Source organism: Mustela putorius, unplaced genomic scaffold (assembly GCF_011764305.1).
Source record: "Mustela putorius furo isolate JIRA1106 unplaced genomic scaffold, ASM1176430v1.1 tig00000275_pilon_pilon_pilon, whole genome shotgun sequence".
Taxonomy (NCBI): Eukaryota; Metazoa; Chordata; class Mammalia; order Carnivora; family Mustelidae; genus Mustela; species Mustela putorius.
Window position 1 is genome coordinate 11,251,734 of NW_025421341.1, and position 22,556 is coordinate 11,274,289.

Sequence of the window (22,556 nt, forward strand, 5' to 3'; positions counted from 1 at the left end):
ATTTGTAAGAAGACTTTTGTTGTTGTTATGAGTCACATTTTAAACAATGTAGCCTGGATGTGCATTTTTTTCTTCCTTTTTTTTTTTTTAAGCAGCGGCTATAAACATAGTGCCTTCCGTCATGTATCTTTTTCTAAAATTTGAGCTTTAACAAATGAAAAAGAAAAGAAAAAAAAAGAAAGAACCCAAAAATGGTATAATTAAGATGATGGATTATTTCCTCTTAACCAGTACTTTCTTTTTTCAATGAGAGAAAAAGGAAGAATAAAGAAGCCAGTAAAAATATGGCAAGCCCGTGGTCAGAGCTCTGTGGTTGTTGACCAGGTGGCTATTCTTAGCCGCTCACAGTAGAAGCCAGAGGTTTCGTTCACATTAGAGGCTGGGGACGTTGAACAATACAGGAGCAGAGAGACCGGGTTTGGTACCCTCCCCGTTAGAGACCCGTGGAAATCCCAGGCACAGGTGTACTCAGGACGGGCGGTTGTTATCGTGAAGGATTCCGAACCCGTGTGTCTACCACTGATGGATGCTAAAAGGGACATCAGTTTCTCTTATTAATGACTGTGAGTCTGGGTTTTATGTCTCAGACCAGTTCCGAGAGCCGTAGGGCCCACCTCCGGGTTTCATTCTCCACAGTCCTGCTCCATATTCCTCCAGGTGAAACCAGGAGGAAGGGAACATCTCAGTGTGGCTCCTGGGCAAAGAGGGGAGCCGTCTTACGAGAGACCCGTTCTTGGGTAGCGACAGAGCTGGCCGGGGTTTGCGTCGGGTTTTAGGTTCTGTTTCTTTGGTGCCAGCTGGTCCGTCTCTGCCAATTTCCATCACTCTCTCTCCTCTTTTACCCCCATCCTCACTCCCCACGGCCACCCCCCGGGGGCATCGCCAGCTGACGTAGTGCCCCCCATCCTAGGGCACAGGACCCGGGATTGGCCTCAAATCCCCACTCTCCTTGGTTTCCCGCTCTTCTCTCCTAGAAGCACTTCCAAGACGGGGTGCGGGATGAAAGGCAGAGAAGCATTCCTAGAGGCTGCCAGGGTTGCAGATAGGCAGCTGTGGTGTGTGATTCCTTCTCGTCGTCTCCCTCCCCTGACATCTCCAGCTGCCAGATTAAGGCTAGGTGTTGCTGAGCAAGGAAGCATGGAGATCAGATGTGTGTAAACCGCCTCGCTGCTTGGCTGCCATTGCTTGCCTGAGGGGACACTGAGGCATTCTCTGTGAGGTTCGCTCGTGCAAGCTGCCTCTCCTGTCACAGAGGGGCCTGACGCGCCCCTCCCCGCAAGCTTGCCGGGCATCAAACAGCTGCCAACGTCAGTTTCTCTAAGGGGAGAAGAACCACTTTTTTTTCACCGACTTTTCCTCTCTCAAGGAGAGAGTGCCACCAAAGAGAAGTGTCTGAAACTCCAGGCAGCCACAGATCTGAATTCAAGGCATTTTGGAGAGACGCTCCCGCTCAGTGCAGTGTCTGCTAGCCTCGCGGAAGCCTCCCGAGGACCCCCTGCACCGCTCAGAAGGCAAACCGAGGAGTCCTTCCTCAGGGAAATTTTGTACTTTAGCATTCTTCTTCCAAACAGATCCCCTTGGCGTGACCAGATTCTTCTACTGCCTTCTGTAAACCCTTCTAGAGCAGACAACCCTTTTCTGTTTGTTTGTTTAATCTCACAAATGAAACAAGCCTTTTATCTGAAATACTCCTTCCCCAGCACCTCATTTTGAGCCTGGACAGAAAGGGCTCCGCCGAGAGGCCAGGGCCTGAGTCGTTCTTAATCACTGAGCCTTTTTGTCCTTCTTCGGAGAGGGATGCCTCACCGTCCGTGTCCTTTGGAACGTTTCTTTGGGAGACCCGGGTGACTCCTCCAGGTCCAGAGGACATTCTGTAAACGTAGCTTGGAGAGATGCTTTCTCTTTATCATGGTTCAGTGGGAACTTGACCGAGACCGTCCTCAGGCAGGTTCGGGCGGAAGTCCGGGACAGAGAGTGAGGGGACTACTTCTGTCCCCGCCCCAGGGCTCAGGACAGGGGTCTGCGGAATTCTCCGGTAGGAGAGACACTCAGTGTGTTGGGCTCTGGGAGACTCTATCCGAGTAGCCACAAACACTATGTAATAAGGGTGGCTTTGGCCACAAAATTAAGCGATGGGCCAGAGAGGTTACGGGACCCCTGGGTTCCCGTACAGGCTGGGGCTCCGCTGCACGTGCCTCTGCCCCTGACCCTGCTACATGTCAGCGCAGTGAACGTCCTCCAAGGACTCCGCACCCTCTCCAGGTGCTCTTCTGTCCTCCCCCTCAATTTCCCTGCAGATGAAATCTGGGGAAAATCACTTTCCTCAGGTGTCCCCTGTGAGGGTCGGGAGGAATAAGCAAGGTGATCCGTGGGAGGCCCGCAGCCCCACGCCCAGCCCCCAGGAAACGACCGCCCACTCTGGCTCCTCTTCCGGCACATTTCCGGCACATTTCCCCGTGGTTCCTAATTCCGTCAACCCTGTTCTGCACAGTAAGAATGGAAGGAGCACTACCTACTGGGTCCTTTTTCCACCTTGGTCTCCCCCTATGCATGGCTTCCTCGAATGTACTCTTTGTCACAATTCAAATTCTGTGCCTTTGTGCCTCCTCTCCAGGGGGCTTAGGACTTCCGCAGATGGAAGCTTCCCCAACCTTGCCAGTACACTGGGCATTACTGACTGTTTATGTATCTGCTTCTCATTATCTCACACAATGAGAAAGCTTTGTGGAGAATTAGAGGATGGTAATTCATGAAAAACAGTTAGCAGTTGAAAGCATGTTCCAGTGTTGGGCGTGTTATGAGTAAGTGGGAAGAGTTAGTGCAATCAAAAGGAACATTCAGGTCAGCACGTGGCCAGCTCTGGACAAGGCTAAAGTCTTACCCGCACTCTGTCTCCTATGTTGGGGGACCAGTCCAGGCCCCTTTGTTGCAAAGCAATGGCCCAGTCACCCCATGTGACTGAGGGGACAAGGGCAGCCGAAATAGAGCCCCTCACCAACCTGGGGACCTGGTACGGGTGACATTTGTCTGAATGGGACACCTTTTTTGCAACTTCATTAGAGGTGTAGTAGGAACCAGACAAATCTCTAGCACTTTCCAAGGATAACTGTTACGTGAAGTACCAGTGAGGATTTGGGAATCTAGATGTTGTTGCAGATACATCCCCCCCATCTGTTCACCCCTCCATGCATCCATCCATCCGTCCCTCTGTCCCACATTCGTTGGAATGCTGCTTTGTCAGGACATTTAACCCCTACTGAGCTATCACCTTTCTTTCCTCTCTTTGGCCAACCAGAGCCTTAGTATACAGCCCTCGGAGGCTGCCGCAAAACCAGACTCCAAACCCGCGATCCCCCTGCCTGTGCGAGCTGAGACCCTTTAGCTGGAGAATGTTCTGAGAAACTCTGGCTCCCACTGCGGGCCACCCAGAGTCGCCTGGGGAGGGATGAGGGAGAATTGTGAAAGGGACCCTCTCTGTTTTCTAACTTCCTTAACACTAAAAACACGTGAGTTCGTCCCATAGCATGTTCTCTCATTTCTCCAAACAAATGTCCAAGGAAAACATCCATCGCTGTCCATAAAATGGCTTTTGTCCTGAAAATTGTCTTCATGTTGATAATCTGGGGGGAAGGAGCATTGGTAGGAAAGGGGAAGCGGGTCTCCTACCAAAAGTGGAGCGTGTCTTCCGGAGCAGAGCAGAACCCAGGCCAGAGGTCTAGCTCCGACCGACTGTGTAATCCCCATACTGGAAGGGATTGCCCCTTCCTCCAGTGGGCCCCCAGCTCCTCCCCACTGGGCCCCAACATTGTCTCTATCACAAGAACCACTTTAGGAAGAGCATTAAGGCCCAGCCCTGGCACTCTGAGTCTTGGGGGCAGGGGGTGTATTCAATGTCGGAAACCAGCATTTGGACGGAAGGAAAGCAAGCCTTCGAACCCGAGACGGTGTGATCTGGAAGGAAGGTGGGACAGTTGCGACTGTTTTCCGCTGGACAAAAATGTGTGCTCCTACCTTTGTGGTCTGGTCAGGTGCTTCAGGCGGGGAGTCAGTCCCTGTGGGCGAATCACCTTCCTCTCCTCTCATTAGAGGAGGGCTCTCTCTTTGGCACAAAATCGAAATCAGAAACAAACCCAGGATGCCCTTTGGGGAGAAGGGGTTGACACTGGGGAACGTTGGCCTGTCCCCACGTACTTTGTTGTTTCTCGTGCATTCTTCTGAGCCCAGTGAAAATCCAACGGCAGGATGGTTGCCAGGCAGCAGATACTCTTGGTGACCTGAATAATGAGTTGACACCAGTTCACTGTGGCTCACAAGCTGGCCATTTCAAGGAGCTGTTTTCAGCGCCTTGCTTTCTCTTTCTGTTTCTACGCATAATTTTCAATATGGTCATAAAGATTGACAGAAGGGAGGGGAGGAGGGGAACGGAGGGGGAGAAGGAGCTTTCTCAGCTGCAGTCGTGAAATTATTAGAAGTGATTTGGGAATAAGGAAAAACAGCAGGTGGTCATGAAGAAGACAAGGTAGAAAAAGGGAGAGTGGGGCTGTCGGTGCGGCCACCGGTGTGTCTATAGCGTGACCCATCCCCGTCAAAGCTCTTCCAGTACTGGGTCATTCCTGAGGTCCCACCGACAGACCCCACACCTTCGCACGAGGGGAGCCCTCCCACTGGGGGAGCCAGGGGTTAAAGGCTGAGAGGGTGGGCAGGCTCCAAAAGATATTCTAAGCAAAATGTTCTCATTTCTGTCCCACTTCTGAGAAGACATCAGAAGGTCTGACCCACCCCTTAGCCATTTCCCAAATCAAAGAGAGGCGTTCTGGGGTTCAGGCTGAGGACTTGGCGACACTGACCCCCACATAAGAGTCCTCCTCTCAGAAAGTCTTTCAGTCCCATGCGTTTGTAGAGGGCCTTTTTTGTGCACACCTTGATGGTAGAATTCAGTGGGAGAGTGAGATCTGCTTGAGGGGCTCCAGGTCTGGCAGGGGAGGCATGGAAATATAAATCCAGCTGGGCTGCATCTTGAGCAGAGAGACCCCCCCACGGCACGGGACCAAGGATGGATGAAGAAAGCAGCAGCCCCTCCCAGTAAGTGGCTCTCCCTGGGCGGGGGAATCCCAAGGATAGAGAGGATGCTTCTTTGTGGCTCCCACCGGTTGATGTAAGCAACGAGGGATGCAAGCTTTCACAGGTTAAGCATGCATCATTTTTCAGAAGTAAAGATCATGTCTGGTTTTGGCAAGCTCCAAAGCTCCTAGTCCCCTTCTGGGCCAGATTCTCATCTGATGTAAATCTTTGGGAGAATCAAGTTGTAGGACTGTTTTGCATCAAGTGGGACCCTAGCCAGTCTTTCCCCAGAGTTACCCTGGGCTTAAATCTGCTACATCATCTCCATGGCAACCAGAGGCCGGCCAGTGAATGTGGTTGCCTTCGAAATCCTCCTCTAGTTTCTCTTCCCTCCTGTCTTTTCCATGATTAAGAATGATTCCCCTCCCTTGGCTCTCGCTCTCTCTCTCTCTCTCTCTCATACCCACTATCATTTGTGCCCACATTTTGTTGTTGTTGTTGTTGCAACGTCTTTCTAAGCAGGTTCTAAGATCCTCTATCCAATTAAAAAAAAAGAAAAAAAATGAAGATGCGTTAGTCATGGCCTGACAGTGATCACTGACCTGTTTAGACAAGACCAGGCTGATTTCGATGGGCATGGAAGCTTTGGCAAGCCAAAGTGGAATTCACCTTTAAGTCTAGCCAGCCTAATTAGGACATTGTCTAAGAATGCTGGCCAACCGGACCAAAGATTCCCACTCGTTCAGAGAATCAGCCTTATGGAATCCTGGAGCTCGTTTCAGCATCACTTACTTGCGTGCGTTCACGTGTGGATGTATGTGTGTGAATTAGAACGCTTCTGGCCATGGGAGAGTACCTGTGGCTTAACAGAAAGAAGTAAAGAGCCTTATACTCACGTAGCTCGTGGTTGACCCCCATACTTACCTACTTACTTGCTGTATGACCACTGTTCATTTAACCTCTCCGAGCCTCTGTTTAGACTTCATCTGCGAAATGGGTCTGACAGTACCTACCTCCTACGGTTGCGAGAACGAAATAATGTCAATCATTGGAAAGTGCTTGGCACGAGTGAAATGCTCAGTACCATCTTATTCCCTTGCCCCCTTCCCTATCCACTCCAAAGCATGTATGTGTTTCTTTTTTTTTTTTTTTTAATTAATTTTTGATCCGTCTGCATGCTCTCAGCCTAGCAACACTCTTCTGTGTCTCTCCACCAGGGGGCACCCTCCTACCAGGGACCGAGCCCACAGTGGACACGGTGCCCGTGCAGCCCATCCCAGCCTACTGGTATTACGTAATGGCCGCCGGGGGCGCCGTGCTGGTGCTGGTCTCCGTCGCCCTGGCCCTGGTGCTCCACTACCACCGGTTCCGCTATGCGGCCAAGAAGACCGATCACTCCATCACCTACAAAACCTCCCACTACACCAACGGGGCCCCTCTGGCGGTGGAGCCCACCTTAACCATTAAACTAGAGCAAGACCGCGGCTCGCACTGCTGAGGGCCGAAGCCAAGGACAGCACCCAAAACAAACGGGAAAGACTGCAAACACGTTGCCTCGATTTTGCACTTTTTTCTCCTCGTCTAGTCTCTGTGTGAACTCTCAGACATCTCTCTCTCTCTCTCTCTCTGTCTTTCTCTCTCTCTTGGGGCCCAAACCCTGTGAGCTTTTTTTTTTCATCCTGACCATTGTCCTCGGGTTCTTTTTTTTTTTTATTTTTTCCTTTTCGTTGTTTCCAAACCAACCACCCCCAACTCTAATGCTGCATCTTGGACTATGAGAAGAGACGCACCCCTCAGCCCTTCACCACTGAAGGCTCAGCTGGTTTTCTTCCCGAGACTGGTTCCCCGTTTCTTCCCCTTGCCTTATCCCCTACCTCCTCTCGGTGGGCAGTCTGCCAGGAGACTGGAGAGGAAACCTGGCTGGGTGTGTTTGTACATAGTATACATTTGCGTGTGAATAGCTGTGTGTGTGTGGGGGGGGTGTGGGTGTGAGAGAGAGACTGGTTCATTGTGGGGGGTATTGTGTGGGTGTGTTCAGAGAGGACCCCCTTTAACTCTTGTGTTATTTCTCCGGGGGGTACATGTTACAAGAAAATAATATACTGTACTAGTTTTGTTTACTTGGAGAAGAGACTGAAGCTTTTTGTTGCCTTATCTAGCTCTGGCTGGGTTTCTGTTGGCTACCATTGTCATCTCCGGGTACCTAAAAAGCTAGAGACCGCATGAGATGAAATGTGGCCCCTCCCATCCCTGTCCCCTTCCCAACCCATCTGACCCAAGAGGAAAGTTCCCCCAACGCACTTAGACATGACCCCTGGTCGTGTCTCCTGGAGTCTTTGAAGTAGCAAGAGAGCAGCCATTGGGGGTGTGCGGAACCATCTCTGCTTCCAGCCCTGAAGCAAATCTGTCTCATGTTGCCTTATGAAAGAGAAGCTCATAATGAATGTTTAGCTTTTATCAGTTAAGTCCAATCTTGGAATAAGTCATAAAGAATAACAAATCGGAGACTGGCGTAGGAAAAGCAGTAGTCTGTTTGATGTTGGGAGCAGGAGGTGGCGGAGAGAAGGGAGGAAGAGGACAGAAGTGTGGTCTCTTAAAAGTCTCCTCACCCCAGAGACGGGGGAGGGGGTTATCGTGCCCGAGACTCGGGATGGAATTGAGGAAGAAGGTGAAAAACCATATTCTTTGGTGTTCTGTTGGTCCTTGTAACAGCCTTTGTAAAATATGGGGGAAAAGGGATCCTTTGATTTCCTTTCGTGGTGTTAACGTGTGCCTGAATCTAGAGCCACTAAAACGTAAGACTGTCCACCTGACGTATTTAAATATTTTGAGAATATAAAAAAGTAATCTTTTTTTTTTTTCATGTGTCAATATGCTACCCCTTAAAGTGTTCGTAGCATCTGGCAAATACACCCTCGTAGGCTGGCCTGGCATTTCCAGATGTTGCTGCATCGGGAGAGGATATAATGAAAATAAATCTGTTGCTGCCCATGTGTCTTCTCTAAGCCACGCAGGGGGAGGGATGTTGGAGATAAATTGCCTAGTGATACTGTGCAAAGGATAGACTGGATCATAAAATCCATTTCATTGATAGAAAATGCATATTGTAACGAGACGCTCAGCCCTGGGGGTGTTGATTTCTCCCCTTCCTGCTAGGAATCCACCAGGGAAGGATAAGATTCTCTCCAAAGATGGTTGCCTGGGCTGAAAGCCTCCAGGTACCTTCTGAGAACAAAATATTAATTTTTTTGGCTGCTTGGTAGAGAGAGAGACTTTTAGCATTCTTTCAGAATATACTGGCAGACCTCTCCAGCACACACTCACTTTCGCATCTGGTTTGTTTCATCCTCCCGAAAGAAAGGTGCTCTCCCACTCTTATTCTATTTCAAAGAGCTACTCTGTCTCAACCACAGCAGCCCTGCCAAGAAAAGAAAAGATGAAAGGCTAGAGCCTGAGCTACCTTGAGATTTCAAGTGTCCTACCCCAGCCGAAGATGGAAAAAGAAGCCAGGAGAAAGGGGAGGGGCAAGGGCCCCGCACACCGGGTGATGGATTCCATGCCAGTCACTAAGGGCTTTTTATCTCAGGTGTCCATATCCAGTTGTGCGTTTGGGGCCAGGCATTCCCTTGAAATGATTGACATCCCTATAGGCACCCCATGGAGGCACGGTGTCAGGAAATGACACCTGGAAAATCCAGCCAGTGTAGCAACTGTCTGAGTTATTATATACCCTTGAGGATTTCCCTTCTTTAAAAGAAGATGACAACAGCTTTGTGCATTTGCTGTGTGTTTATCTGATGCCCCATGTGGCATCATCTTTATGTACACGCCATAGTTGAAAACACGAGACTGCTCAAGTCTGTGACTCCCATGATGCAGTTCAGCTGGGGACGTCACCTCTCTCTATCTCTCTCTCCCCTTCTCTCTCTCTGGCCCAGCAACTTCCATAGTATTATCCAGGTACTATGCTCCAAGGGCAGCTCTTCTATAAAATCACGCTTCGCAGCTTTAGAAAGCAAAATTCTGTATTTCATAGAGGGAGAAAGGATCACTCTCTTCTAAGAAAAATTGGACAGGTGAATGCATGCTTGCATGTGATTAGAGTTGCTTCTCAGAAGACAAAGAGGTGATAGCAACTATTAAAATATGAATGAATGAATGAATGAATGAATTGAAGGTCTAGCTTGGGCTGGTAATGTTTTTGCCTTAGTAGAGGTTCCCTATCAACAGCTCCAGGAGGGAAACGCTTATCTCTGGGGTAAAAAATAAAAAATAAAATAAAAAAAAAAGCCTTCCTTGGTATGCTAATAATTGCTATCCCCCTAATACCTGGTGAAGGCATCAAAAAGAAAAGAAAATCATAGCATTGGCATTGGCAAAACAGGACACTGAAAATAAAGTGAAATTGTCTTTTCCCTTATCCCACATTTTTGGGATTAAAGCCAGAATAAGATAGGAAATCCAATAGTATTTCCAACATTGATACCCCATCTTTAAAAGACCCTGTCTTGAAAAATGAAACTAGCAGGCAAGCAAACACCTGAATAATCGAAAATTACCAAAGAACAACGACAAAACAAGAAAACTTAAAGATTTTTACTTCCTATTCTTATTCCCTCTTCCTAGAACTGTGACATCTCCCGCATTGCTCAGTTGCCTGTGTGTCAAAATAACTTGTGGACATTGGAAACTATTTGAAAATGTATTGTGTGGAATGTAATAAAATGATGATATTTTTATACAAACATCTGGGCTTTTTTTTCCCCTTTTGCCTCGGAGAACAAAGTTGAAATGTAGGCTTTGAACAAACTGATGTTTCCCAAGTTTGCATATCGCCTCCTGAGCTACAGGGCATTGCTGTGGGAGGTAGGTGGGTTTTCTCCTTGAGGCTGAATGCCAGCTTTTTTCTTCTTTCATTTTTATTACTGCTTGTTAGGAGTTTTATCCAATTTGTGCAGCTGAGCCAACTTTTATGATTGCTGTGGGATTTTGCAAAAGTTGCTAAGTGCTAAATTGCTCAGCGTGATTCCACAGAATTTCTCTTGATGGCAAATCCCTGGGGATTGGACTCTCCTTTCAAGGGACCCCAGGGGGAATGGGACCAGGGATGCTGAATCATGTACTCGGCCCTACGGAGACAGATAGCTTCCTTTGGAGAAGAAGCGGCAACATCATAGCGCTCGCCTACCAAATTATTTCTTCCGTGGGGACATGGATCTCCAGTTTATGAGCACTTTCCCAGACAAAATGGGAACGTGTGGCACGTTCAAGGCTCCAAAATCTTCCAGACTTCCTTTTGGAGCAAGTAATAAAGAGAATGACATGATGACAATGAACCTGGAACCATGAAGCTGGGACAGTTTGTAAGAGGAACTTTCTCTAAAAACTTTGAGAGGGGCTTGGGGGGAAACTTACTCAAAAATCCAGATTGTGTTGACATGTATTTTTCTTTAGTTCTCCTTTCTGCGAAGTTAATGATTAGTTATATAAAATATTTCGATCAGTAGGGCTGATAGAAATAGAGCTATCCTGGCTCTTTAATGTTTCTAAATGGTGATCCAAAAGAAGCCCTAGAAGGCTTTTCCACCAGCCCTGATTTGTGGGGTGTATTAAGAGCATTCTATCAACCCAGGAGCCTTCCTTGGGGGTCCAAGAATGATCCTTAAATGTCCTAAGGAAAGAGACATGTCCAGAAGACCCTATTTCCAGCAGAGTCCTGTTTTTCCGCCTCAAAACCTAGATCCAGGAAGGAGTTGTTTTTTTGTTTTTTTGTTTTTTAACATCTGTAAGCCTGTCCAAGTGGTAGGAAAAGGAAGCAGGATTTGGGTTTTCAAATCTTACAGGAAGCTCCGTTCGCACAGATGGCTCAGTATAAATGTCGCTATCTCTCCTCTGCAGGAGGAAAGAGTAAAATGCCCAAGCATTGTTTGTTACTCTAATGACAAGGCATAATTACCTTTTTTACCTAAATAACCCTTGGCTTTCCTTAAAGCCATTTGTTCCCATTAGTAAAAGATCAACAGAAAGCATCTCAAAAGTGCTTATTTCAGGCAAAGACCCAGGCTCAGTCGACGTTTTCCAGAGCTCCGGGACCAAATTTGCCAGCCTAAATTAAACTAGCCATCACTTACGCTTCATTAGCGTTACCTATTTGGGAATCACCTTTGAGCATTTCATCGTTGCTCTTCCTGTTTTGGTTCTAGTCCCAAGGCTTATTCTAGAAGTATTCTCTCTTCCCCAAAAGGGCAAAAGACCGTTAGGACTCTAATCTCGGGCGTCAAACACAGCGCTGTTATCACTGTGGTATTTCAGACCAAGCCCAAGCATAAATGTTACAGAAATTGTGTTTCCATGGATCATAAATACCAGATGTCAAGGCCCAGTATGTCTCTTCTGGCTCCTACCTGGCCCTTTATGATGGTTTAAATGTGTGGTCTCGCTGTTGAAGCAAGACATCAGCCTCCCAGCCCAGATCACCCAAGCCTGGCCGATCTGTGGGGGCCCTTTCCCACACCTCTGCTCACTGCCTTTGCAGCTGCTTTACACAAACACTGTGGCCTTTCTATAATCTTCGGTGAAAAGAGTTTCATTTTTAAGTTTTGATTTGTCTGCGTGGCGGGCTACCCATCCGAGCCGGACTGCAGGTCCGTAGGTGCGGCTTCCTTTCTCTCTGTAGTTGTGCACGTCGCTGGGCTCTCACAGCGTAATCTGCCTTTCATCCACTTCAGTGATGGCCCAAAGAAAACACAGAACAAATACACCCAGAGCAAAAGGAGGGGAGAGAGAGGGGGACGCCAGCCGATGGTCTTACAATTGGCAGGAAAAAGAATCGCCTTACATAAATAAATTAAAAGCTAGAATAGTGTAGGATTTAATTAAGCCTGACAGAGATCAGGCACACTGCGGTACGTCTAGAGGTGAGATCGAATCAGAAACCTGCGCCCTTAAAAGGTGTCAAGCCACATGCCTCAGCCACAGCACGTTTGCCCTAACTGTCGGGGGTGGGGGTCCGTTTGGCCCCAGACCCAAGCCCTGGAGAGACATGAAATCTAGAGAATCACCAAAAAACAAAACCCCACTTAACAGCGTACAACCCCATGGAGAATCTAGGTGCTTCCGGGCCCTAGCCCAGTGGGCAGAAGACCCAGAATCATCCAACTGTCTTCCGGGTAAAGTGATGGTTCTTAGGCTTTGCTATCACTGACCTCCAAGAGCCCCCAAAAAACTAAAGGCGCACAGGTGTTGGACCAAGAAATAGGAAAGACTGAAAAGTCAGCAACGGACATTCTAGAAGCAGACTGGGTGTTGAGTAGGGAAACATCTTGTTTTGGAGGCTTATGACCAGAGTGGTTATTGGTCCTGAACGAAGTTGCTGGGGAGATTTTAGTGCAATAACTAGCTGGGTTTCTCTCTCTGTGTGTCTTTTTTTAACTTATGAGTTATATACAGCTACATCCTGGAAACATGCTAATAACACAGAAGCAGAAGTCCCTTTCTCTGCTAACCAGTCTCTCTCTCTTCTCCAGAGAGAGTAATCACAATAAACAATTTGAGGTATCTCTTCCCAGGCCTTATTTTGTACCGTCACAGACGTGTATGTTTGTGTCCAGCTATGGGGTTTGGTTGGGTTGGGGTCTGGTTTGTTCTTGCATAAATGGTACCGCAGCATTTCCTCCTTTGTCTGACAGCCTTCTTCCTTTCCTTTAACAAAATCTTGACAATACTTCAGTCTACACGGTCGCACTTACCCCGTCCTTCTTAGCTCTTACGCAACATCCCATATTGTGTCAATGTACCATAGTTTATTAACTGCTCCCCTACTAGTGGGCTGTGTCTAGTTCACTTTTTTCCTATTATAAACAACACCGCGATGAACATCTTTGAGGTTGTCTCTTGGTGCACGCTTCTCTCCGACAGAATTTCTGGGTCAGATGGCGTGCCTAGGTTCGTTTTAAGGGATGCCGCAAATGGTCAAGGCTTACCTTTTATGGTGCACCCATCCCCATGTGCGAGATCGCGGATCTCTAGTGGACATCCTGGGCTCTGTCCCCTGCCATGTCTGCACAGACTGTGGAATCGCTGTGACTATCTCTCTCCTCAGAATTGGGTGGAGGGTTTGCAAAGGAAGACTTGACATAGTTTTAACTGCAGGGAATTTTAATTGTGGGGTTTTTGTTTTCATTTTTCTCAAAACCTGTCCATCTGCGGAGAGCGTGGGCCTGGCTACGGGTGGCAGCTCTCTGGCGCTGCGGCCGCCGGGGCACAGGCGTTCATCCCTTCCTTGGCTCCCGTAGCCAGAGCCCTGTTCTCCATGATTAATGAGTTCCCCTTGGCTTCTTCAAAGAGGGACTGTGCTGTGCCTTGCTCTTATTTATTTATGTTTTCTACTAAAAAATTCATGTAAAAAACATCCTTTAAGGTCAGTGCACCGTATTGTGCTGCAGACTAAAACATTCCAGCTGCCACAAGCAGGCCCACGTGCCAACAGAGAGCCTCCTGGCCTTGGGGCCATAGGACCAAAGCCCCCGCCCTCGCCCTGAGTGGAGCAGGCATTCTGGGCCAAAAGGTGGTGTCTGCCTTTCTTCCAAGGAGGTTTGGGGCTGATGTGACCCAAGGAAAGTCACCAGGAGGGAAGTGGTTCTCCAGTAGGAGGTTTATATAGGCAGGCAAGCTGCTGACCCCAAATGGCTCCAGCAAGGAGGGACAAGTGGAAGAGAAGCCAAGGGGTCTGTTTGTTCAAAACACCATTTCTTCCAAGAGTGCCACCCTGATTTCTACTAGGCACTAAGACAAAGGGTTTTCATAATAGGGCTTTGCCTCTGAGCATATCGGACACTGTCTACTGCCATATATGGTTTTATGGGCTTTTTTCTCTGACCTGCCAAAAAATCCAGGACTTTTGCCTCTGGGCATGGGGTTCATGTGAATAACTCAGGGTGGCTAGGGAAAGAGAGCCGCGTGAGCAGGAGGTATGGCTGAGCTAGAGATGCGTCACTGCAAACACACGCGCGTGCACACACGCCTTGTTTTGTCGTCTGATTGTGCAGAATTAAACTCTTCAAGATCATCAACTAACATACCCCTAAGCAAGGGCTCCCATCCAGAACGGGAATGATAGGATACCATGTCTCGGCTTTCAGCAAGCACACTTTGTCAGGCAGCGGGACTCCATTACCACGACGCCTGGACCGGAGTTCTTGGACTAGCTAGAGAGCAGCCAGCTGCAGTAATGATGAGGGAGAGAAAGCTTTGAGCCAGAGGTGGCCTTGACCAAAGTCCTATTCTCAGCCAGGCTGCTGGTTACTGAGGCTGCATTTCAGCAGACGGTTAAAGAGCCATTTTGTCCCTTGGTGTTTCCTCACTGCCACCAAGGGGCTGGGACAAGGGGTATGAGGACCTCAGGGGCCCGTGTGGACATCCCCATGGCTCACTGCTCCTCATGGGCCGTTCTGGCAACTGGCCCTGGGGGGGGGGGGTGAGCATTAGGACCTAGACAGGGGCTGATATGGGTTTCAAAGCAGCTCCCCCCTCGACCCCCCACCCCAGGGAACCTCATCAGCCTTGGCCAACTGTAGGCCACGAGGGTAAGCTCAATAATGGTGTTCATGGGAAGTCCAGGCCCACAGCGCTGTGATCACTGTCTGGCTTGGCAACTCCCGACAGGGCCTCTTTCCCCGACCAGGACCTGTCTCCCCCCGTCCCCCGCCTTTGTGCCAGATATTGGTCGTCGTCCACTTCCACCTCCCCTCTCTCCATCGTCCCCCTCTCTTGGGGGCCCCTTCTCCTCTCCTCTGTCAGTCTCATACCATTACCAAGCCCCTTCCCAGAAAAGCATGGGGCAGATTCCCTCAAACAAAAGCTCGAGGGGTAGCTTTCCTCCAAGGAGTTGCGTTCTTACTGGAGACCAAATTATTCTCTTACGTGATAATTACAGTCCCTGGTCACCCGCAGGCTGCTGGGGGCGATCACCCCCTGAATGGGTAGAGAGAGGTGATTTTATGGAACCGCTAACATCTGCTCACAGAGTTGTTCATTCTTATGTTCTGAGGAAGAGCCCAGCTTTTACGTATAGCAAACTGCCCTGGTGGGATACATAAGGTGTTCTTTTCCGGGACTTACAAAATACGAAGGGAAGCTTTAAGAAGACATCTTCTGTCACACGGGGAGTGAATGCAGCTTTGTTTCTTCAGTTCCATGCTTTCACTCACCCAGGTCATAGGGAACTACGCCCCCTGAGGGCTGTTCCCAGGATGCACCTCTCCTGAGGGTCAGGACAGGAGGACAGGAGAAATGTCAAAGCCCACTGGGGGAGCTCTTTGAAAGGTAAAAATGTAAGACTTTTTTTTTTTTAAAGATTTTATTTATTTATTTGACAGAGAGAGAGATCACAAATAGGCAGAGAGACAGACAGAGAGAGAGATGAGGAGAAGCAGGCTCCCTGCTGAGCAGAGAGCCCAATGCGGGACTCGATCCCAGGCCCCTGGGATCATGACCTGAGCCGAAGGCAGAGGCTTAACCCACTGAGCCACCCAGGCGCCCCAAAAATGTAAGACTTTTATCTCAGGGGAAAAAAAAAAAAGACTGGGGAGGAACATCTCTACCTTGAAGTTTTATGGTTTCCTCGCCTTCCCACTCTAAGAAGGTCACCAACAAAAGAAGAACCTCTTTCTTGTTGATGTATCTGCTTAGAGTCATGAAGAATATCTCTGATTTTTCCAAGACCTAGGGTGGAGAGGTTCCAGAATTTTCCTCTGTCCCCATAGCCGGGTTTTTCCAGCCTGCACAATGGTGAATCCCATCTTCATTGCTAAATATTTCTCTGGCTGCATTTTTCTTATTTTCACACCACTGTTGGGGCTCAGTGGAGCCACTCTGGCCTCAGCTGCTCATCCGCCTCCACACTTGAAAATATTATTAGGTCATTTCACAGCCTTCTCATGTGCAGTTGGTATTTCAGTCCTTTTTAGTGTTTTCTCCTAGTTATTCGACTAAAAATAATTTTTTAAAAAATGGCTAAAGTCAAATTCAGACTCTGGATATCTCAAAGCGAGGCCCCCGTGTTTTCCAGCTTGAAACCATTTGAAAACTCCAAAAGATATTTTTTTCCATGACTTTGCATATAGTTGGCTATCAGCCCAAGAGAGATAAAAACCCATGATAAAGGATCTTCTGGTGATGTTTCTAAACTGAAGCCAAACCCAGCAAGGGATAAATGGCTCTCGAGTACCCTGACTCCCTAATGGAGGAGCTTTGGCAAAGTTTTCATCAACATCTGAACCCCTGGCTCCTTGGAGCAACTGGGGATGAACAACTGAATTAGGGAAATTAAGTGCGGTGGGGTGAGGGGAGCAGCAGCCAATACCAAATGTTAAACTGAATTAAGCACTTCGAAAGGCCAAGAAATATATCCTAGTCCTTCATGGCTTCTCATTTATTTCAGTCTCCGTGTTATATCTCCTGCTGGGATCAAAACAAAATGGCTGAGAGAATTTTCCGAGGACGACTCCCATCGGAACAGCCCAGTGATTTAGCTGGCTCGGGGGCTTCAAGAACTTGGAATCAAATTCAGCAAGGGTTCTAAGTAGCCAAGAGCTTATCCCCCATAAATCACAGCCCCAAACAAGGTGTCGAAAATGTGGCTTGCTCACTTCACTGCTGATTTGTTCAGTGACTTACTGCATTTTTCGGCCCGCCTTCCTCAATTTCTTCCTCTTTAAAGTGGGGGCGATGACACCTGTACCTGTGAAAATGAATGATTTCGATGATCTCTTGTGTGTAAGAGATTCTTCCATCCTTGCTTTAAAGGCCGGGTGCAGTTTGGTGGGTTAAGCGGCCCTGTGAAGGCTGGTTTTATCAGTCTGGTGTCAGTTGAGGTGGAGGCTTAATACTTGGCGCACAGTTTACCCTCTTACTTCTTGATTGCCTGTTAGCAGGGCTGGTTTCTAGGGCAAATGAGCAAGTATCGAAAACGGGACCTTATGGCTTCCCCTTTACCTGTCCTTTTCGTGGTCTTCTCTTTCCACACACATCTAAGATGGCTGCCTTCAGGGAGCAAGGACCCAGGAGAAGGCAGACCTGGGGGGAAGACTGGGGCAGTGAGTAATGTGGGACCCTTTTCTGTGGAGTCACGTGGTCTAGTTCAACCAGCAGCCTCTTGAGAGAGCCCTCATCTGAAAGGCCCGCTGACCTTTCTCATTTTCTTCTCATAAGTCATAGAATTCTAGAACAGGGGAGAACGCCAATGGTTACTTGACGGAGGAGCAAACTGAGACTCAGAGGGTCTCACCCAGGCTCTCACACCTGGGGCGGGTCACCGAACTCAGACGAGAAGTAGGCAGCCTGTTCCCAGTGCAGTCAGTGCTCCTCCATAGCCCATGGGGCTTCCCCTCAGATACAGAGCAGAGCTGTCCCCGCCAGGCAGACCTGTCATCGGCTTCAACCAGGCCTCTTGATCCACGGCTTGGAGTTGGCGTGGAAGGGACTCTTCATAGAAAACCAGCGTGTTGGTATCCTGAAGTGATCTACATTCAAGCGACCCGGGAATGGGCTGTCATAGATCATTTATCTGAAAAGAAACAGTGGTTTGGGGTCGACTTATCCCTCCCCTAGCTATCTCGTGAAGCTCCTTTTACGATGCAGAAAGTGAACAGAACAACATCAATGCCAATACCCTGGCAGGAGACCATAGCTTAGCAGAAGTGGTGAAAGTGAAGGTGGAAAACAGTCTCTGACCCCAAAAAACCTTCATTTAAGAGGGAAAAAAAATGGAAGAAAGTGAGGGAAAGAGGAAGATAAATAAAGCGTGTGTCCGTGTACATATGTGCACACAAGACGGGGAAGGAAGACCGAGAGAGAGCGCCCTGGTGGGGAATTCCCCGACAGCAGGTTGGCGTGTTGGTGTTTCCCCTGCATAGCGTGTGTGGTCTGACCAGGCAGCATTCCAGACCCCAGAGGGAAAAACACATCTCCTTAGAGTGGGTTCGGTTTGTGACCAGGTATGGCTGTTCAACCCTTCGTGCCATAATGTTGCAGTTTACTGACAAGGGCACTTGAAAATCTGTGACTCTTCTAGGGCGGAGGGAGTTTCTGAAACAGTGAGTGGATGTTCTCGTAACAAGCCCCTGCAGACCTCTTGCCCTGAAAAATAAGAACCAGAGGAGATGGGGGAGACCTTGAATCACTCTTCACTGTACACCTAACCCACTTCTTGGTGGTGCTAAGGAAAGGGGCTCCTGGGGAAGTGGGATTCTGCAGCCAAGGCTTCCATCACAATATGAAAACAACCAGATTTTGTTGCATTGCATTGTTTTTTAAGGGATGGCTACTCTGATCACTTGATTACTTAAACTCTTAATGGAACTCCGTTCCAGCCCTGCATGAGTTCACTTCTTCCTTTCCCTGTGCTGGTTCACAGCAGCTGGTCAGGAGGAGGAGCAGAGACCTGACTCTCGAGAAGGGAAATCCAGGTGGAAGATTTGTAGCCAGACATGGCAATCTTTTTGAATTCCTTAATGGATCAGATAATAGTGAATTCAAGCCCAAACCAGGGGATCTGTATAGGAGTGAAAAGGCTCAGGCACCATGTTTGAAACCATCCCTATCCATCCGATAAAGGAGCTAGAACTCCCCAGACCCCACCTCGCAGCAGCCTCAGTTCCAAAGCATTCTCCTCTCCGCTCGCATGTTTTCCTTCCAGGCAGTGGTCCAGCCTCATGTGTCTGACCCCCACCCCTGACGCCAGCAGCACTTGGAGTCCCCTCTACAATGCCCCGATTTCTTTTCTGCTGTTCTGGCATGGATGGGTTTTTTCTTCCCAGCCATGCTAAAGGGTCTTGATTGTAGACACGTCCCATACTTCTTCATTCTTCAAAGTCCTTGGTGCAGTTCCTCGGCACCTTGTAAATCCTTTTTATAAGTGATGCTTGGTTGATTGGTTGGTGAATGAAGACCGCCCTTGGAAGAACGAGGTAAATCAGCCTTCCTCCTCTGAGTAATGCCTATCAGGGAAGACATGAGCCTCAAATTTCAAATCCTATTTTCACATTCAGGAGAAGTCCTCCTGGGTTCCCATAAGGTAGTGAGCCGATGATGCAGGCCAACAGTCAGAGAGTGTAGCCAGTCAACTAGGGTCCATTACTACCCTGTTAGAATAGGGTAGTGATGATATGGTGGTAATCGCACTGTCCTGCCTACGCCCAAAGAACTCGCGGGCAGACCTGGGTGGGGGTGGGAGGCCTCCACTGTCCCCAACACCGTACTGAGAGTCCGAATTCAGGCTTTGGAGTCAAACTGGCCTGAGAATGAGTCCACAAGGGGTCCCAGAGGAAATAAGGTGATGGGAGAACAAAGGTTGAAAGTTGAAGTCGTGTGGGTGGTAAGATTCATTCCTGATCTGTGTTAGCCTATAGGCGTGGCCCATTCCGCTCTCCCTCACCCATCTCCCGCCCACAGACACACCCACCCATTGAACCAGAGTCCTGGAAGGTCCTCTCCAAGTTTGTCCTTTACAAAAAAGAAAAATACAATTCAATTCTGAGTCCTGGCTCCTACATGCTTTGGCTGTCTTTTGCTCTCAGGACAGGGCTGCCTCCCCTCTGGGCCTTGAGCTCACCATTTCTCCCTCTTCTCTATCCCTGCCTTTTCTAGCTAGAACTACAGGGACCTGGTGGGACGGGCACACTTCTTGCTGCCAACATCCTGAGGAATCGGGCTCAATTTTACCTACTGGGCTTAACAGAAAAGGAAAGTGGCCTGTGAAGAGCAAAGGGGATTTTAAGAAAGAAAGCCCTTAATCAAACACAGATATCAAGAATAATAGCAAGGGGACTAGAGAAAATTGCTATCAAAGAAAATTGCTTTTTGTACAAATGTTCCCTTTATTTGGATTTTCCCCAGTGTGCCATTCTTTCTTGAAGGCTTGGTGAACAGATGCGCTTTTGAAAATGTTGATTAACTTATCCTTTTGTCGACCCCTTCCAACTCACCTAAGCTCCTGGGAACAGTGATTATACAAAAAGCCAAGTCAAGCCTCTACAGTGTTCTTCTTCACCTTGAGTAGCCTTTGATTCTCCAGATGCAGAAATCTCGGCCACATCTGGGCAATCAATTTCAGAGAACCTTAGAAATGGACCAGTTCTTGCAAGGTCATCTCATCCAGTCCTCTTATCTCCAGAGACGAGAGGCTGTGATCTCCTAGGGTGAAATGTTCTCATACGCATTATCATCCTTTTACCCTTTTTCCTTCAAGATCAATGCCACACACACCCCTTTCCAGCCATGATCAATAGTGTCCTAAGAGTTCTTCCCTGAGGGTGTGCCGTGGAGGAAAATGGCATTCTAGCCTCCAAGAATCTGTCACTTCTTTGGCAAAGACCAAATCCCTAAAAGCAAGAACAGGCTTTGGCCCAAAAGTCACTGGCAAGAGCCCCACAGTTTTTGTGCTAGGCTGATTCCCATATTCTTATCCAGTGTTCTGCATCTTTTAACCGTGAAGGTGTTGAGATGTGAGCATCCCGTCAAAACAATTAATTGTTGGAAATGTGATGGGTTTTGTCCATGTGTGTTTGTTTGTTTCATAAGGTTAAAAAAAAAATCTCTAGGTTGACTTTCACAAGCTCGGTTTGGTCCGTATGACAGGCGCCACCTGCCTCTTGTTGATTCATACTCACATCTTCATTCCAAGGAAACAGCCTGTGTCATAGGGGTCTGGAGAATAATGCAGGGGATGGGCATTGAGGTGGGGAAGCTGGCGTGACCCGCAGGTGCCAATTGCTGTGTGTAAACATGCCAGAAATCGGCTGGATTTATGGCGAATCAGTGCCACGTGGCGTTGATCCTTTCAAGCGGGGTCTTGGCAAGTTGTTTTGTTGCGTCCCTTGCTGGCAACCAGGGGGATCAAAATGTGCTTTAGCACTTTGGCCAGGAATGAGGAAGACTTCTATCTAAAAACATGTTAAAAAACACAGCCTCAGGGAAAAGACTGGACTTTGAGAGTGGCAGTGATAGATCAATCCTCTTTTCAGGTCAATGTCAGGTAGATCTTCTCTGAGAAGTGCTGATGAGGGAAAAGTTCAGGCAGGTCTGAAGTTCTTCTCCCCTCCCCCTCTTGTTGATAGTTTTAGCTGTCTGGGATTTGGTTTGGCTTAAGCCTGGATTTTGGGATATCAGTTTATAGTGCTGACCTCAAGGTTGCTCACCTGACTTGGGGTTCAGTCAAACTCCTAAATGACCCGCACACTCACTGGCACCATCTTGAGCGGACAGCCAAAGCAGACATAATTAACTAGTGAGAAAGAAATGAAAAATCAGCACATACCTAATTCTCTTTTTTTGATGTTTTACCATTTTAGACAGGTAATTTTCATTGGCTCTGATTTCTATAAGATGGACAGCATACTGAACAGAGAGACTGTCTTTCTCACCCCCCCCCAAAAAAATTATCATAAAAAAAGAAAAGATAGACAGCGATAATACTGGAGAAAATTCACAGTAAATTAACTTAGCTCTATTCAAGCCCAGGTTAGTCAGATTGGATGGCCATGTTTGACCTATTCTAAGCCATAAAGAAAGCCAGTGGGAAAAGGAGACGGAGATAGAAAGACAAGAGAGATCAGCGCAGGTACGTGGAGGTGGTTAGGCACCGGGACATTCTTTTCAGTTCTACTTCTGCCTTAAAACATAAGATGATGAAATGTGACTTTGTTAAATTACCATACGTTTATTTGACATCCAGGAGAGAAAGACCCTCATCATATATGTCTACTTAATGCATGCATATGAGAAGGGTCAGTTAGACTAAATAAACATTACAGTAATGGCCAGGGATGATGGGCATGCTGTCCAGGCCGCCTTGGATAAATGCAGACCTATACTGGCAATGCAGTCATTACAATACAAGTGAGAACTTTCTTGGCGCTAAAGACCTTTTTGTTTCTGTTCTTCTGGTTGCTGCTGGAAATAAAGACAAATCTTTTGAAGGGGAAAGAATCCCAGCAATGTACATACTCAATGTTCTAGAAGCAGATGTGACTGTTTAGCTGCCTACTGTACAGGCAGTCATTCTGAGAAAGGTTGCATCTCTGTCTGTTGGCCATGGTGATAGAACTCATTATAACTTGATTTGTTTGTTTTCTTTTTCATTATAGTGGACATTCCAGAAATACACGGGAGAGAAGGCTATGAAGATGAAATTGATGGTGAGTATTGCTATGATTTAGCAGATATCGTGAAATTCAAGTTTGGTTATAAAGACGTCAACAAAAGTAATGCCCGGGTTATTGGAAGGCCAGAATTTAGAACTACCAGTTAGAAATATAAGTGAAAAGAATCCAGAGAGGAATGAAGAAACCATCAATTGCTTTGTCAAGGTCAAATTTAGAAATTTAGAAAGTTTATTGAGTTCCCTCCCTCTGTCTAATCTGAAACAGGTCCCCTACTTAAGGCAACTTTCGACACTGATGGACTTCAAATCTGGATAAACCCTGTAGAAGTAAAAG

At 47.8% G+C, this 22,556-nt stretch overlaps 1 protein-coding gene across 1 annotated transcript in view; it reads left to right on the forward strand.

Annotated features, from left to right (window-relative positions):
* Positions 1-22,556, forward strand: part of NRP2 (neuropilin 2) — a 114,697-nt gene that overhangs the window by 86,738 nt on the left and 5,403 nt on the right. Inside the window, 1 exon segment of the mRNA XM_004764215.3 lies at positions 22,206-22,256. Within this exon segment, the coding sequence (XP_004764272.2) occupies positions 22,206-22,256 (51 nt within the window).